The following is a 16,243-nucleotide window of genomic DNA, read 5'->3' as shown; positions in this document are numbered from 1 at the left end:
GACAAAAATGTAAACAACAAAAAAAAAAAAAAAAAAAACATTTTATCTCTACCTTAAATAATATGATGATGATTAAGTATATGTATATCGGAGAACTGATATAGTTATGAAAGAAGTTAAAAAGCAAAGAGATCTTTAAGTCTGGACATAAAAAAAAAATTATCATACAAAAGTTATGCATGTTAAATATTACTGTTTTTTGTTATCAATACAGCCAGGAGGCACTTTCTATTATACCCTTGCAGAGGGTATTATAAAATTGGTCAGATGTTTGTAACGCACAGAAGGAGACGTTTCCGACCCCATAAAGTATATATATTCTTGATCAGCATGAGAAGCTAAGTCGATATAGCCATGTCCGTCTGTCCGTCTGTCCGTCGGTGCGTACGCGTTTTACTCAGCCATCTTAAGAGCTATCGGGATGAAATTTTTTTGGGAGCTTTTTTTACCCGGGTGAGATAAAGTATGAAAATCTTTGGGATCGGACTACTATATCATATAGCTCTGGAACAAAAATTTTTGCAAAAATTGGAGTATCCCCATGAAATTCACCAATATAATAGAATTTGATATAAAATCTCAGATCCCAAAATTTGACCCTGATCGGATAAATAGAACACAAGTTACAGTCTATATAAATCGGTTCAATCGCTGCCGGCAGCTCTGCTTGCTGCCTACTACGTCATCATCAAATCAACAGAGCACATGCATACACACACAGACGCAACGCTACATAAACTGTATGTGTATGCGTGCGTTGCTTGCTTAGGGAATGAGGGAAGAAGAAGAACAAATTGTACATAGTATGAAGAGTAAAATTGTTTTGTTTGTATATTAATGAATTGAGTTGCAGAAAACAAATTTTGAACATGTGAAATTATTATTGTCAAGGACTGCAAGGGTATATAAACTTCGGCATAGCCGAATTTAACTTCTTTGATATTTTTAAAATTAACAGTATCTTCAACATTGGGCATAAAAATCTGAAAAACCTTTTAGGAGAAGTTACCCTTGATTTAGGTCGATTAATGCATTGAAGCAGCACTCAGCAATACCTTCAATGCTTTCACTGATAGAGAAAGCCTCTCCTTAACACCAATTAGAATTGTGCCCAGCCCGTGTTGCTGATTAAGAAACCTCATTGGGTAATTTGAGGTTGATAGCTAGAAACTAGCAACAAGGGACTGTCACTTAGTCCATAAACCAATTCGAGTTATGTTCTCTCCTGTTGTACTCTATCGCCGGCAATCCCTTTGAAATTACTTCAGTAATTTTATGCGTTTTCATATTTTAATTATAAATTTTTGGATTTTGGACTTTGTCAACTTTCAATTTAAAACTAATTCAACTCAATCGAAAATAATATTGATGACAAAAAAAATCTTGTTGGTTTTTCGTTATGACCTCGAAATGTAATGAATAGGCAAACTCATATTCAAATTTTGTCTAATGCATTTATTCATATTCAATTTTGTTTCGTTTTCAATGAATATTAAATGTGGCTAAAAATGTTTTAATTTTTCGTTTATTTCATATTTTTGATTCGTTAGTTGTTGTAGTTGATTGGTTTTCAATATTACACACCTGGCAAACCAAATAACAAAAAAAAAAACGTTATTGTAACTTCATCCGATGTGAAAATTTGCACAGCAGGCTCCGGTCTTTAATAAGACAGCATACATATGCTGGCAATCAATATGACGAAAAAGTCTGATATGTATACTCGATTAATTTTCATGTTATTTAATAAAGGTAAAGAATATTTAACAATATTGATTCTGAATTTATAATTGCGAGTGAAAGGAAAAATGATATTGAGGCGTAATGAATTCTTTATACCCTGAATGTCTCTCTTTTTTAAGGGCTTATCTTTTGAATCTTGTGATAATACAGTGAAGTCAACCAAAAGAGTGGCACATGGTGATGATTTTACTACGTTTATACGAAAGTCTTTGAAAGTAGTTTAAAGTTTATAGTTTTGAAGTATCAATTGAAAACAAGTGTAGTCATTTAATAGTACTGCAATGAAATTTTCAGTATTGGTATTGAGTTAGCCTTATTTTTCCTTCTTAATAGTTTTTAATTCGGGCTAGCACTCCATTTAGTTTTACCGTTGATTAACTAAAGTAAAGAAATAATTTCAAATATAAAAAACCATAAATAGGCGGATCGAAGGTCGGAGATATAGATTATTATCTTTTGTATAACATAATGAACATTTCCATAATATCCCATAGCAAATGAATGAAGCAAAATTTATTTCGTGTAATTTGCCTTCATTAAGATTTTTATTCAAAAGAAAATTTCTTTCAGTTTCTGTCATGTTTAATGTGACACGATGTGCCTGTTTGTGTGTGTCTGATGAGGCCACTATTAAGACACATAAATAAGATGGATCTTTCATGGATGTTTAAATGTATGTGTATGCCGCAGTCATTAATAGGCAACACGCGGTGACTGCAACATCCGCAGCAGCATCTCAGCAGCCCAAGTCAGCTCAAGCACTTCAATTAATTAATTGCAATTTGCCATGGCCCAAGCAGGAATTGCAAGAGCAGCAGCAGCAGCAGGTAATAGCACAATGTTGGGCCATAAAGTGCGTTTAGCTGCACTTCTGCTGTCTGCCTTCTTCATCATCGTCGTCGCCGTCGTCGTGGGCAGGAGGTATCATGGTGTAACGTGGTGTATACTTGATGTGCTCTTTGTGTTTGGTGGCTGTTGACGTGTTATTAACACCAACACCACTGCCACCACCAATAGCATAACATCCATGCGAAATCTAGCCCGTTGAAAAGGAATCTTGTCAGGTGTTGTCATCCCTTTTTGGATTGCATCCATGGCTATGCTGCTGTCTCTCCTTTTTCCCTTCGTCAAGACGCGACGTGACAGCCATACAACGAAACGCTGTGCCACGCATAAATAAATGATGATGCTTCATATAAGATACAGTTACAGAGTCGGCAGCGACATGCAACTCGCGACATATTGCCGTTACAACACAGCCCCCAAAGGGGGTAATAGAGAGGTATAGTTTACTTTCACGCAAAAGTCTCATACTTCAAAGCATCTTAAAAGCGCAAAAATACTTGAGAATAAAATTATATCCTCCTTAAATTTTCAAAATGTCAGTATCTGATTAAAAGAGCTTCTAGAATGTGTGCTTATGAACATATTTCACTAACAACTTGTTAAACATTATAGCCGATCAACTGTAGGTACCTGTGAACTCAGATATTACATTGAAGTTTTCCCTACTAATTAATAAATAAAATTCCAAAGGGTTCGACTTAATATTTTCAAATATTTAGGCTGGGAGTAGAGACCAAGCTAAGTTAAATTAAGCTACCGGTTCACATTGGTGAGGTTGAACGAATTTTAGTTTGCTTGTGACCAACATTCTGATACACTTCGATTCAATTCCTCAATTTCCATTTTCAACTAATGAGGAAAGTCCATTTAGGGCAAGGAAACATGCTGTTTTGCATAGATACATTTATATGTATATGTGTTGTCCATACACATACACACGTCCGTAGCTCGAATTTTCAAGTTAGCTGGAATGAGATCCCGGTTGGGGTTAGCTATTACTGACCAAAATATTCTAGGTCAATACTGGCAACCGAAATGCTACCTAATGAGCAATCCTATTAAACTACAAATTTAATCCCCAAACTAATTTCGCAGTCAAGCAGGGAGCACAGTGCAAAAGTAAATGGCAAGGGAGAGAGAATGTAGAGCAGACAGAGAGAGAAATGCCAAATGGAACATGAAATGGCAAGTGTGACAGTTGAGCTATTTGGCTTACATGCAGCAGAAAATATTCACAGGCGATTGAATCAATTAAAAGTTTCCCCAAAATATCCAGCACCAAAAAACTAAAAACCATTACAAAGCTTAAACTTCAGTACCTACTATTTTTAAAATACCGACTTTAAAATACTCTTGAACTCTTCTCGCTTAAAAAGAAAGTGTATACAAAAATTAAACTGATTTATCATAGATTAGAATAAAATTTATAAAAATTTTAGAAATGCTTTTCTAAAATATGTAAATAGAGTATAAAAGAAATATTTTCCTAATGTACATAGTTGATTTTTCCAACGTGATTTAACTAAGTAAATAATAAATGTATTAAAAATATTTAGCGACGACGAGACAGAAAAGTGGTTACTTTTTAAATCTTTTAGATATAAATTCCAAGTGACTTTATTATACTGTTTTATTCTTTTGGGTATAAAAGTACCAAAACTGGCAACCAAAATGAACAACGTGTACCCACAACAACTACAGCTGCAGATCAAAGTCAAAATGGCACGTTAGCGAAAAGGATGTGGTGGTAGGACCAAGGGAAAGGCAAAAGCTATGTTATACAAGTACAAGTTTTTCCCTTCTGATAGGTAAAGTGCAAAAGTTATGTATGCGGTATGCTTGTGCTGTTGGCCAAAAGATTGGAGTTTTGGGCGTGGTAAAATATTTTGCAACCAACTTTATTGACCAATATGTGCGTTTTTGGAATACAACAAAAGTAACAACGCCAACAACAAATTTTCAGTAATATTTGCAAACTTAACTTGCCCAAGTTCCTGGACCTGAATGAAATGTAAACAGCAGCTGAGCGTGGGAAATGATAACTCCTGCTCGAAAGATAGAGAACAGCTTGTTGGGAAAACTGTGTGAGAAAACTTTACTGCAACGCAACTCTTTTGAGCTTAGCAAGTTAGCTAGAATTTTTTTGTTGTTGTTTCATTTTTAATTGCTGCTAAAAGTTGTTTGTAATCTTATTAGAACTCTCACTTACTCTTTCTTCAACTGTCTCACATGGTTGGATAAACGTGAATAAATCCTCTCTCTTGAGCAACTTTCTCATCCCAAGGGAGGGGGTAAGGAAATGCTCAAAAACTTGGGTTGTTGACTAATATACTTTATTGATGCTCCACCTTATATTTTATATAAGTTATGACTAAAACTTTCTTCAATTAGGGAAAAAAATAAGTAAATACAGTCTCTGGTTGAGTGGAAATGAAGAAACTAATTAGTAGAAGGGAAAACTCATCATTCACTTATATTTTCAATATTTAAAAATAAAAATTCTGTAGCGGAGAACGAATGACTGAAAATCATAGATCGTATTGGGTAGTTTGGAGAATAGAGGTCAACCAAATGGATCACACAAAGCCTATCGCCAACTGCGACGACTAATTTGTTTTCAATTGGTATTTTGACTATAGTCAACTTTTAATTCCAACTGTTCCTCGTTTATGTGTTGTATGTCAAAACTAAATGATTTCGATAAAAGAAAAAAATTGGAAAAATTGCCTTAATCAATTCAGTTCAGTTCATTCATTAATTTAATTTTCTTTTTGTATCAATTTGTATATCTTTTTTTATTGGTGTCACCAAGTGAAAACCCACTTACTTTAATTGACTTTTATGGTTACTCATTTCCATAATTTTTTATAACAGGTTAATAATCACTAAAGTCGGCTCTAAGGCCAGTCGGTTTTAAGTCTTTATGTATTACATAAGATTTTGATAAATCTTTTCTTAAATTAGAGTCAATCACTTGCCATCTGGCCATAATCATTTTAGGGTTTGCGAATTTTATAATTTGATATGCAAATAAACCAAGCCTGTGGCAATAGGAAAATTCTTTTTCCTGGCTTTACTATAATGTCAACTTAAATGTAATTGTTTTGGAATTTTAATGAAATTGAAAATGCTGCTACTGCATACTGTGATTGTGTTGGCAATGCAGTAGAAGCCAAGGAGGAATGTATAAAATAAGAAGTAATTGGCATGCAATAAAAATGTTAAGAAACGAATGTATAAAATCTGTATTGAGAAGGCGAGGACTGCAAGTTTCAGCACACAAATGTATCTCTACATATACACACACACACACGAGCTCACACATTCTTTTAAACTTTTATTTGTGTTCGTTCGCCTTTCCAATCTATTTGCACTAAGTGTTCGTTAGAAAATGTTTGCATAGCAGCACTCAACGTCATTCAAAACATATGTATGTAAAAGTAGTGTGCCCCACAAGTTTCTTCCTTCTTCATTCGCTTCGCCATCTCGAAAATGCATAGAGAACTTCGAAGTGAGCTGCTTGAGCACGAGTCGGAACTGAAGTGAATGTGAACTGTGAATCTGTGAGTGAAGAAAATCAAAGAAAAATCAATAAAGGCAAATTGTCGTAGGAAAAACAGAAATGTGCATCATTTTCACTTTATGCAAATTGCAAATTGTGTGTCTTTCTCTGCGTGTGCGTGTGTGTGTCTTGCCCTCCATAATATTTGAGTGAGGGTATGCAATAAAGTCGACGGCGGCATGACGTTTCTGAATGGCGGCACAAACTATAAAAAAAAAAATTCAAAAAAAAAAGCTATAGGAACTCAGTCTGTGAACGAATGAATGAAAATATAAATAAATGTGCGAAGTTGACTAACCGACAAACTAGAAAAACATAAAAGTAGGGTAAAAATGTAAAAAAAATTCTTGAAGTCTCGCAAAATTGAATTAAGAAATGGCGAGTTTTTTAATTAATTAATTTTTATTTATGGATTTGGAGGAAAGAACATTTTACCTTCACGGAAAAAAAATCAAAGTTTTCTGTTCATTGAATTTATACCAAATTTCTTTAGACATACATATATGTATGTATGATTTTCCTGTTGATTTTCACTATGAGTAAATGCATGTAGTAGGGTTGCTGAGGTTCCTGTTCTGGTCTGGTTCGGTCTGGCTGACAAAAGGCATTTGCATATTTAATGTTATTACGTTATTTTGCATGGCACACAAAAATTTATGATTGCATGGAAAAACCGACAAAAACTTCTCACCATGTTCAACCATTTCCATTCCACATGCTATGTTACATACATTCATACATAATATTCATTCGTTCCACAAAATTTACAATAAAATAATTTTGTTACAACTTTTTAGCAGTAGTCAAGTCTCTGCATCATCATCATCATCATCATCGTAGTCAACATCAACATCATCTTCGTTTTTATCATCATGATCATAAATAATAAAATTATTGTGCTGCCAGTTTGAATTTACATCCACAAAACGATAAATGCATGGAAAAATGCCATTAAAAACACGTTTCGGATTACTACACCGAGTCGAGGATGAAGAGAAGAACGTAAAGTCTGTCGCCGACAAGGACTAGGCGATATTGAGAATAGTCCGTTGTGTGCATTTTTGTCCATTTAGTTTTTATATTTTTGTCGTTGTTGTTGCTGTTGTCATCAAGTTGAAATACATAGAGATAAGTAGCATTTATGTCATCGAGAGTGCAATTCAATATAAACCAAAAAATAAGGGCTTACCATAACCGTAACATAAATGTAATTGCAAAAATGTCTTTGGAGTGTTAAAAAAAAAAAAAGGATTTAAGAATATTTATACGAGTGAATAGACAACTACGGTTATCAAAAATAAAACCAGTATTCTAAGTACTAGTTGGTTTAATTCACTCTAAAATAAGTCAGATGTTTGTATGTTACAGACTTAAAATATGTTCTTAATCAGCATAAAGAGCCAAGTTAATAACTCTAGGATGGTCTCTCTGCCTGTATGTTAGAATCAACTTAAAGTCCTTAATTTTTTAGGGACTTATTGGCAATAATTCTATTTATTACGTAATTGAAAGTAACCACTATGATGTAGATATCTTTTAGAAACCATTGATAGAAAAGCCTTCATTATTAATAAACATCCTAATAGTTAGAAAAAAGTTGAAAAAAAGCAAATGGAAATGGATTGAAGGAATTAAAAATATTAAAATGACTCCCACTAAAAAATAAGTATTTCACTTTAATTCATTCATTTGTTTATTTATGGCTTAAAGTCGATATATCGTTCCGACTCTAAGGTGTAGAAAATTAAAATTGCACTGACAGATACGATCTGACCTATTTTATTACTAGTCTTTGGTTTTCATTCGGCTCTTAAACATGAGTTGTGTAGTGAATTGAGTCAATGTTAAATTGAAGTCAATATAATACAATAATACTATTCGAGTAGAGGTTTATTAGAGACTAAACTTATGCATAAGAATATTCGCTGCAGCGCAGGCAGCGAGAATAAGAACGTAAAGCAGAAATGAAAGAATGTCCGTTACAATTCACAGATCGGATCATTCTAGAATAATATGAAAGAGATAGACATACTGCGGTGGTTATATACATATTTTAACAAATACCTTTTCTTACATTGCATACATATTAGATGACCTTAAATTTCCACCTCATTATTATCTATAATTTCTTCATTTTATTCACTCGGGGTTCAACGGAAACTGAAAAGAAGAAATGTCAGCAGTTAGTTTGCCTTTTGGTTTGGCCTACTTAGAATCTATGTGTATAAACTTGTATTGTATAGTCCAAAACTAACTGTAGACCAAAACCGGATGTGTGGAACCAGGAAATACACACCCACACACGTTTACACACATATACAGACGAAAATATATACACACAAGAGGCAGAGAAAGAGGAGGAGAAAGAAGTCATTTTCTAGCCAACAATCATGGCTACCGCAAATCATCATGGATATTTCGAAAATTTCATTATATCGTTCGTTTGGCAAAAAGGTGGAATTGTTGTTGTTGTCTGCCTGCCTCTCAGCCTGACGAAGGTACAGAAAAGGGAGATATAGTGAGTTGGTGCGACTGCGGGGGGTGGCAGGGATGCCGGGGCGTGGTCGGGGAGAAGTTCTTCTTCTGTGCATTTGGCTGAATGTTATCTACAATACGAAATGATGTCAATGAATGGTTAGATGAGGTGTGCAGTTGCCATGACTATGTATGTACATATATATGTATTTAGAGATTTGTATGTGTGTGTGTGTATGTATAGGTGCGGGTATCATAGGCGTAGGCCGAAAAACTTCAAAAAAAAATCCCACATTCATCACAGTTAGCTAATTTTATTCTTTTCAAATTACAAAATTCAACAAAATAAAATTTAAACGGTTTGTTTATCAAGTTTAAAGTTTAAGTTTGTTTTAAACTAAAAATTTTTAAATGCTGCATTAAAAAATTAATGGTTATTGAGTTCTGGAAAAATATCAACAAAATCTTATTATCAAGAATTTAGATTGCAATTGTCTCATTTCAGGAGTTACTTATTAAAATTGTTTTAGGCCAATGTGGCTATCTGTACCTACCACTATATGATTGAAATTCTAAATAGGATGTACATAATTGGACTGACCAAATTTTTATCTACATAGTTTGGTTTGCTGAGGTTGACTTTTATAGAAACTTGTCTTGAATCATTGGTTACAATATTGAAAATAGTTTTTTTTTTGGATGAAGAAGCAAAGATTTTCTTTAAGTTATGTGTTGGCTATATATTTGTTGGCACATAAAACTAAACCAAACCAATATGGACTTCACATAATACAAATACAATTCTAATGATGTCTTTTGTTGAGAATATTTTTGGGTAAACTCACAGCACTTTAACCCCTTTTGGTGCCTACCGTGTTCGCTTACATAACTCTACCAATACAAACACACTCACACGTGTTCCCACACACAGGCACACACAGAAGCACGCAGTTAATGACGGCTTCTGAGCTCTGCCACTGACTCCCTGACTCTATGCAGTGAAAATTCCCAAACAAGCTTTCTGTGTGGGGTCGGTATGGGCGTTTGCTTTCATTTCAAACATCCTTATAGCAATTTTTTGCAATTGTTGTTGTTGTTGTCTGCCTTCATCTATTGTCTCATTGTCTGTGCGCTCATGTATGATTTTTTATTATAAATATACATGTATGTATGTATGTAAGTATATTTATAAGACCATGTCTGTAGGCATGTGTCGGTTGCTGCCAACTAAACTACACAACAAACGTAATCTGAAATGGCCAACAACAGCAACAACGACAACAAGGACCATCATTGTGAATGCCAACAACATACAAAAAAAAAAAAAAAAATAACAAGCTAGCCGAGAACTTAAAGGTTTTTATATGTATTCTTTTTTAAAGGAAACACTTGGCCGGAATTTCATTAGATGAATGATTGTCTGTCTGTCTGTTTGTCTGCTGCAAAGTGTTAAAGATACTAAGTGTAAAATGTAAATCCCCTATTAAGTTATCTAATTCTCGCTCTTTTTCTCTCTTTTTTGTTGCAGGAAAAAAGAAAATCCAATAAAGGGTAAGTAAAGAGCAAAAATTGTTTAAAAGGAAAATTAAAAAATTACATTTTGCTTGTAAGCAAAATGTTTACATTTGATTTTAATGTGTATACTGATTGCTTAATAAAGGGAAAACAAAAAAAAAAAAAAAAAAAAAAAACAAAGAGGTCTTCAATATTTTTTGGGTTATCGTTTACAAATTTTCTTGTTTAATGAATAACCAAAATAAAATAGTTTTTAAAGAACTTCGTTAGCTTATTTGCGAATATTTAAAGCAATGTTTGCCTAATTCTTGCATCACTTTAATATCTCCCAAAATAGAGATTGAGATTTAATCCTGTTTCGGAACGTATGAGCACTCACTCTTAAGAAGAACATCTGTGTGCAACAGTTTCGGCTGTGAACTCTGCAACGAACAAAGGTTCTTGGCACTTGTGAGCAAATTGAATTGTTATTAGGCAACTCCTTGAGGGGCTACAACCAAAAAAAAAAAAAAGGAACATTCGAGCAAACAAACAAACAAACAAACTAACAATTTGATGCAACAACAGAAATGGGAAAACAACAAACCAGAAGTGGAAACCAAGTGGAAAACCACTGATGCACTTTGTTTTGTTTCCTCTGCTTTTCTGTTTGCCATGTATTCAGAACGTTTTTGCGAGCCGATTAGAAGCACAGTTTCCACAAAAAAAAGAAGAAAATAAGCCAGGAACCGAAAGAAATGGCATAGACAATGCATTTTCATTTCGGTCATAACAATAAGCTGAAAAATTGATTGGAATGTTGCTCGATATTAAATTTGCACGGTTAGTTGGCAACCTACTTCACAAACAGACAGAAGAGGAGAGAAATTCAAAAGGATGTGTTGAAGTTTCTAACTTTTGTCGAAACTTAACAACAGGAAGCAGCTGATAGCACACGCCCACTCATATACACACACATACGTACATCCAACGTTATCAAACGGTTTTGGAATTACACTGGAAGAAGCGGCAGGTTCAACTAACTTTTAAAACAGTTCAAGTGAACGGGAAACTTATGCACATTTTTCATTATAAATATTATGCATGCTCTAAAACAGAGAGTTAGCTAAAGGTAGTGAAAAACAACAAAATCGTTTATATGGCGGAGTTATAATGACAAGCCACTATGCGCCACATTCTGTGCATATGTATGTGTGTTTGACTGCGTGTTTGTGGCGGCAGGAAATTGTGCGGTGAAATTTTAGTAAAGAATAAGGAGATATCCTACTCTCTAAAAAGACTATTAAATTACCCTCTCTGTGGATATACTACTAAAAATAGCCGCTTTAGGACTTTCCACTCCAGACACTAAAGAATAAAGTGTCTTTTGTATTATGCATAATGTCAAACTATTTTCTATAACGTTTCCATTTTGCTGCATTGGTAACTCGTTCTAAAGTTTCGGCGTGTTTGGATTAAGCACATATTTTTCATAGATTTTAAACGATTTTTGGGAAAATACAAAATAGAGTTTCATTTCCATTTCATAAACTTGAAAGGTAATTTTTAATATCAAGTGCTGCTAAACCTAATGTCAGTAATGACTGGTCAATGTAACCTGAAGATCTCGTTTGCCGTTCTACTGCTAGGGTTAATCGTTGTTAGATTTAAGTAAAGACCAATAACAATATAATTGTCCTATAATTCTCTCCGTTCCGAGGGTATCATAACCACAAAGTAAAGAAACGCTTAACAAACAGTTGGCGGTTTGAGCTTGAAACTCAGACACCGAGGGCGAAGAAAAAAAAGTAGCAGCAGAAAGGATATCAGCCTGATAGTCGTCTGACGAGGCACAGCAGGAACCATTTTCATGCTTCTTTTGAAAAAGTGTGTGTGTGTGTGTGTGTGTGTGTGTGTGTGTGTATATATTTGAGGTAAACAACAGGGAAAAAAGATGGCCAAATAAAACTTTTGTGTAAGGGGAAATTCTTGTCTTCTCTTTTTCATTCTCCTTTCAGTTCTCCTCATTTTTTTCCATTTTGTTTGTATGTATGAAGTAATTTTCTGTAGATGACAAGTTATGCCAAGTATGAAGAAGGAGTTTTTCACTTTGTTGTCGCTTGTTGTGCTCGTTATTTTTTGTTGTTTTTGTTGCGTATAATTGCAAAGGTGAAAGGTTGTTAGGAAAATGAATTTTAAAATCTAAATTAAATAAATTTAACGAAAATTTGTTATCAAATAGGAAGTTGCACAACAAAATTCTCTTCTCTGCTCCAGTTGGGCAACTCCCAAGTCTAAGTCCAAGTCGAACTCAAAGACCAAAGACCAAGACGTGCAACGTTACATAAATTGAAATAGTTTTTGTCAACTGGCAAAACTTGCCAAGCAAAAGTTGACAATTCTCAATTCTTTTTTTTTCGGCATCGTTTTTTTCTTTTAATTAAACTAAACTTACATGGGCAAAAGTTATTGTTTTATACGAGTGCAAATAGAATGTGTTTTCTTGTCTGTCCATACCGAAAAAAAGTAAGCAAAAGTCATTTAAAACTTTTCTACGCTTGGTCAGACATGGCTTAACATGCATATCTCATACAGCAAAAACCCTTTCGAAAGGCATACAAAGTGGACAGAAGAAGCAAGATGGCAGGAAGCTGAAATGGGGAGGGGGAAAGATTATACAATAAAAGTTTTTCGATATTTCAAATGCAACAACCTGAAAGACAATAACTTTTCAAATCCAATTACAAGGCATGAGACAGGGTGAACTTGCTTAGATACTCCGGACTGTAGATTTCTTATTCGTTTCGGGTTTTTGCAACCTGCATATTAAATTAGCCAGCAAATTGAGTGTGTACAGGAAGAGGGGGGTGGATGGAGTGATGGAAGAGGAAACGAACAGGCTTCAATAGATGGAAGTTTTCTTTTGGCTTGGACTGAAGTGGTTTTAGGTTTTGGTTTGGGTTTTCTGCCAATTTAAAATCAAATTTTCTTTACCACCTCAACGAGGGTCGGTCTTTCAATTCCTCTCTGATTCTCTCACTACTGATTCGCTTGCTGAATGCAGAACCGAGAAGCAGTAAAAGTCTATATTTTTACACTGAGAAAAATATACATTCCAAACAATTTGCAGGTGTTTGATTTTCTTTCAAAGACTTAATTTGTCTATCATAAATATACATAGTTAATTATCTATAAACCAATCTCTCTTCACTCTAGTCTAACTGAATTAAGTTCTTGCTGACATTGATTCGCTCATCAATTTTTATCCTTTTGCCAATTATTTCAGAATTAATTCAAACTACCTTTATAAACCCTACCATGTTCGTGAATCAATTCTCTCAGTGCATATTTTGTGATGATCTAATAAACAAGCTAAACAATGCACTAACAAGATTAAGAAGATTGCTCATACGCAATGTGTTACGTGTCCATGCCTAAGGGAGTTGTCTTCGTAGTAAATGCACTAAGTCTTCACTTCATTTTGAATTTTCGTTGTGTATGTATGAATGTATATGTGTTGATGGGTTGAAAAACAGAAAATGATTTGCTTAAGTGTTAACTCATTTTCCAATCAACAAATGAATTGTGGATGCAAACCATTATTGGGATGGTGCCCCTCACCTGCAACTGAACAACAACAGCAACAACACAAGGAGTTGATAATGGCAATCAACTGATGGAATTGCTGGCTTCTCACACATTTTCTGCCATGGCCTTGCCATTATTCATTTAATTCCAGTATTGAGTTGAAAGTGTTGCAAGGCCCCAAGGCATCCATTTCCTCAAGCTTTTGCTTTACTTACTTTTCATTCTTTTCTGTTTCTATGCCTTCATTTCTCTCTTCAATTGAGGCCAACCGATTGTGGCTTTCGATATGTATCACGATTTAGATATACAAATTTGTCTAACGACTAGGGCAAAAGTAAAAAAACCCACACACACTCACATGAGATTGAAAGAAAAAACAGGTTTGACAAAGAGAGAGGGAATGAAATTGAGGCAAATGTCTTTATTTTTTATTAAATTGCCTAGATTTGGCAGATGATAACAATTTGGCTTAAACCAAAATGGCAATTTGTTGTTTTGAAAGTTTATTTTTGGTGCTCAGCATTTGCGGTAAACATATTGTTGCTAACAGGAAACAAGTAAACGGAGCGCTTGGCAAATATATTCAATATTTATTTTTATACAAGTTACCCATGGGGTAAAATGGTATATTAAAATCTGAAAAATTTTTATAATAGGCAAACTGAAGAGTTTATGTCTTTATAAGGGATAAATTTGTTTAATGAGCACTAACATTTCAGTCGATCTGATTTGAGTTGTCTGTCTGCAAAGAATTTAATATGAGATATGCTTTCATATTAAAATATTTCAATAAAATGTAGTTTGAATAGGGCTTAGATTCCACTAGCTATAGGGAGTTACATAAATTGAAACAAGCTTTATTTTTAATATTCTTTGAAAAACATTTGTAGTGATTATTTTTGCTTTATTCTTCTATGATAGCGTCCCATAGATTCGGATTTCGCATCGATGAATTCCATAAGCATACCAATTACTGAATACAGCATAGTCCCCTGAAGGAATTGGAATAAACCTTGCCACATGGTGATTCAGAAAATCAACTGTTACCTTATCCACAATGATATCGTGCTGTGGGAAGTAATTAAAAACATATTCAATCCGCTTAAACATTAGTTGAAACCAAAGCACTTACGTCATATGGACATGAGTGATTTGCATTAGACTGCTGACTAAACAAGCCGTATAATATATTAAAAAATGGGTTTCTATTCCTAGACGCTAGAAATCTGCACGTATCAATGGTGACATTGTATAGGAATGGTTTGTAATCATTAAATCGTTTGTAAAGCACAATGTTAACCTGAAAAATAGATTTTCACTATAATTTTCTGAAGATGTCTTAGTTAAGCCCGTCCAACTTACCGTAGCATTTTCCACTGGTACTTTAAAAAGATTAAATTTAAGGGAAAAATACTTATATGTGCGATTCACAGATTTGATTCGACAGTATTCGACGCCCATAAATGTTCTGTCGGATACAAGGCATTTCATATTTGTAAGTTCGATTCGCGATGAAGTCTATAAGAAGTTTGTTAAAGACATTTGCATGCTGTTAAATTGATATTTGAATTGAATACCTGAACAATTTGGTATGCGAAAAAAATAATAATGACGAAAAATAAACATTTAAAACTCATTTGAACAACCGTTTGAATCCGAGTGGCAATTGAAACTGAAGTAAATATCTAGTTTTCGTAGTCCATTAGCTATGCACTCAAGCGGTCAACCATGTCGGCTTACTTGTTTTCAATTATCTAAAAATAAAGACTGACATGTATGATTTGAAATAATTTTTGGATACATTTTCAAATAAACCTTTTTATTTCTTGTTTTGCCTTGACATCGGCAGCTTATACCTAAGTTGAGTGCTACTGATGAAAGCAGCAAGTAATGTTCACTGTTGCTTAAGTATATTGTTTAAATACTCATTTCATTCAAGGGGTTTTGGGTTCAGATGCTGGAATAGACGTTGAAAAATATATTCGAATACATTTTCCAACCATGTTGAATGTTTTTTTGGCTTCTAGTTAATACTGTTGCTTTATCTTGCTTCTACGGTTTAATGAATAAGCGAAAAGCTATTAGTTTAAGTCGTAAATTTACTAGTTTATTGAACTAGAGCCCTACAGAGAAATGGTAGAGAGCAGATGCAGCCAAAATATTTTGCTCTATTTAATTGAGAATGCACTTCGGCAACATTCGAGCTTATATTCCACCCACTGATTCGTTCGTTGCTTCATTCTCGAGCATTTCTAATGAGCACTTAACAATTACATACCTGAACCACTTTTATTCCTCTTTTTTTTGTGTTTTCTTTTCATCTATTTTATCGTTAGCACATACTTTGCTCTACTTTATTTTGCAATGTCCTTTTAATCAAAAAGGCAACTTAAGGAGTAGAGGCAACAAAGACGTTGACCAACAACAGCAACAGGACGAGGACTGGCAGGACAGGTCCATAGACAGCAAAGTCTGCTCTTACGTTTCCTCTTTGTGCTCTCTCGCTCTATTATTATTTTTTTTTTTTTTTGCACA

The 16,243-nt window shown here is 34.1% G+C and overlaps 1 protein-coding gene across 1 annotated transcript; it reads right to left on the bottom strand.

Moving 5' to 3' along the window:
• Positions 1 to 2,602: 2,602 nt before the first annotated feature.
• On the bottom strand, positions 2,603 to 15,199 carry LOC137577383 (uncharacterized). Its single transcript, XM_068290826.1, has 4 exons — positions 15,071 to 15,199; positions 14,841 to 15,008; positions 14,676 to 14,776; positions 2,603 to 2,744 (listed from the first exon to the last, which is right to left on the bottom strand). Exons 1-4 carry the CDS (start codon positions 15,197 to 15,199, stop codon positions 2,603 to 2,605), a joined length of 540 nt encoding a protein of 179 aa, XP_068146927.1.
• Positions 15,200 to 16,243: the final 1,044 nt, after the last annotated feature.

This window comes from Drosophila tropicalis, unplaced genomic scaffold, assembly GCF_018151085.1.
Source record: "Drosophila tropicalis isolate 14030-0801.00 unplaced genomic scaffold, ASM1815108v1 contig_1187, whole genome shotgun sequence".
NCBI lineage: Eukaryota > Metazoa > Arthropoda > Insecta > Diptera > Drosophilidae > Drosophila > Drosophila tropicalis.
Note: the sequence above shows the minus strand (reverse complement) of the source record. Positions and strands in the feature narration are given on the sequence as shown.

Excerpts from the sequence above, each read along its gene's own strand:
- LOC137577383 (XM_068290826.1), bottom strand. The coding sequence starts at position 15,199 with ATGAAATGCCTTGTATCCGACAGAACATTTATGGGCGTCGAATACTGT. Across the intron at positions 14,777-14,840 it reads ATCACTCATGTCCATATGAC|CACGATATCATTGTGGATAA; the intron begins GTAAGTGCTTTG and ends TACTTCCCACAG. Across the intron at positions 2,745-14,675 it reads TATGCTGTATTCAGTAATTG|TGGTGTTGGTGTTAATAACA; the intron begins GTATGCTTATGG and ends TGGTGGTGGCAG.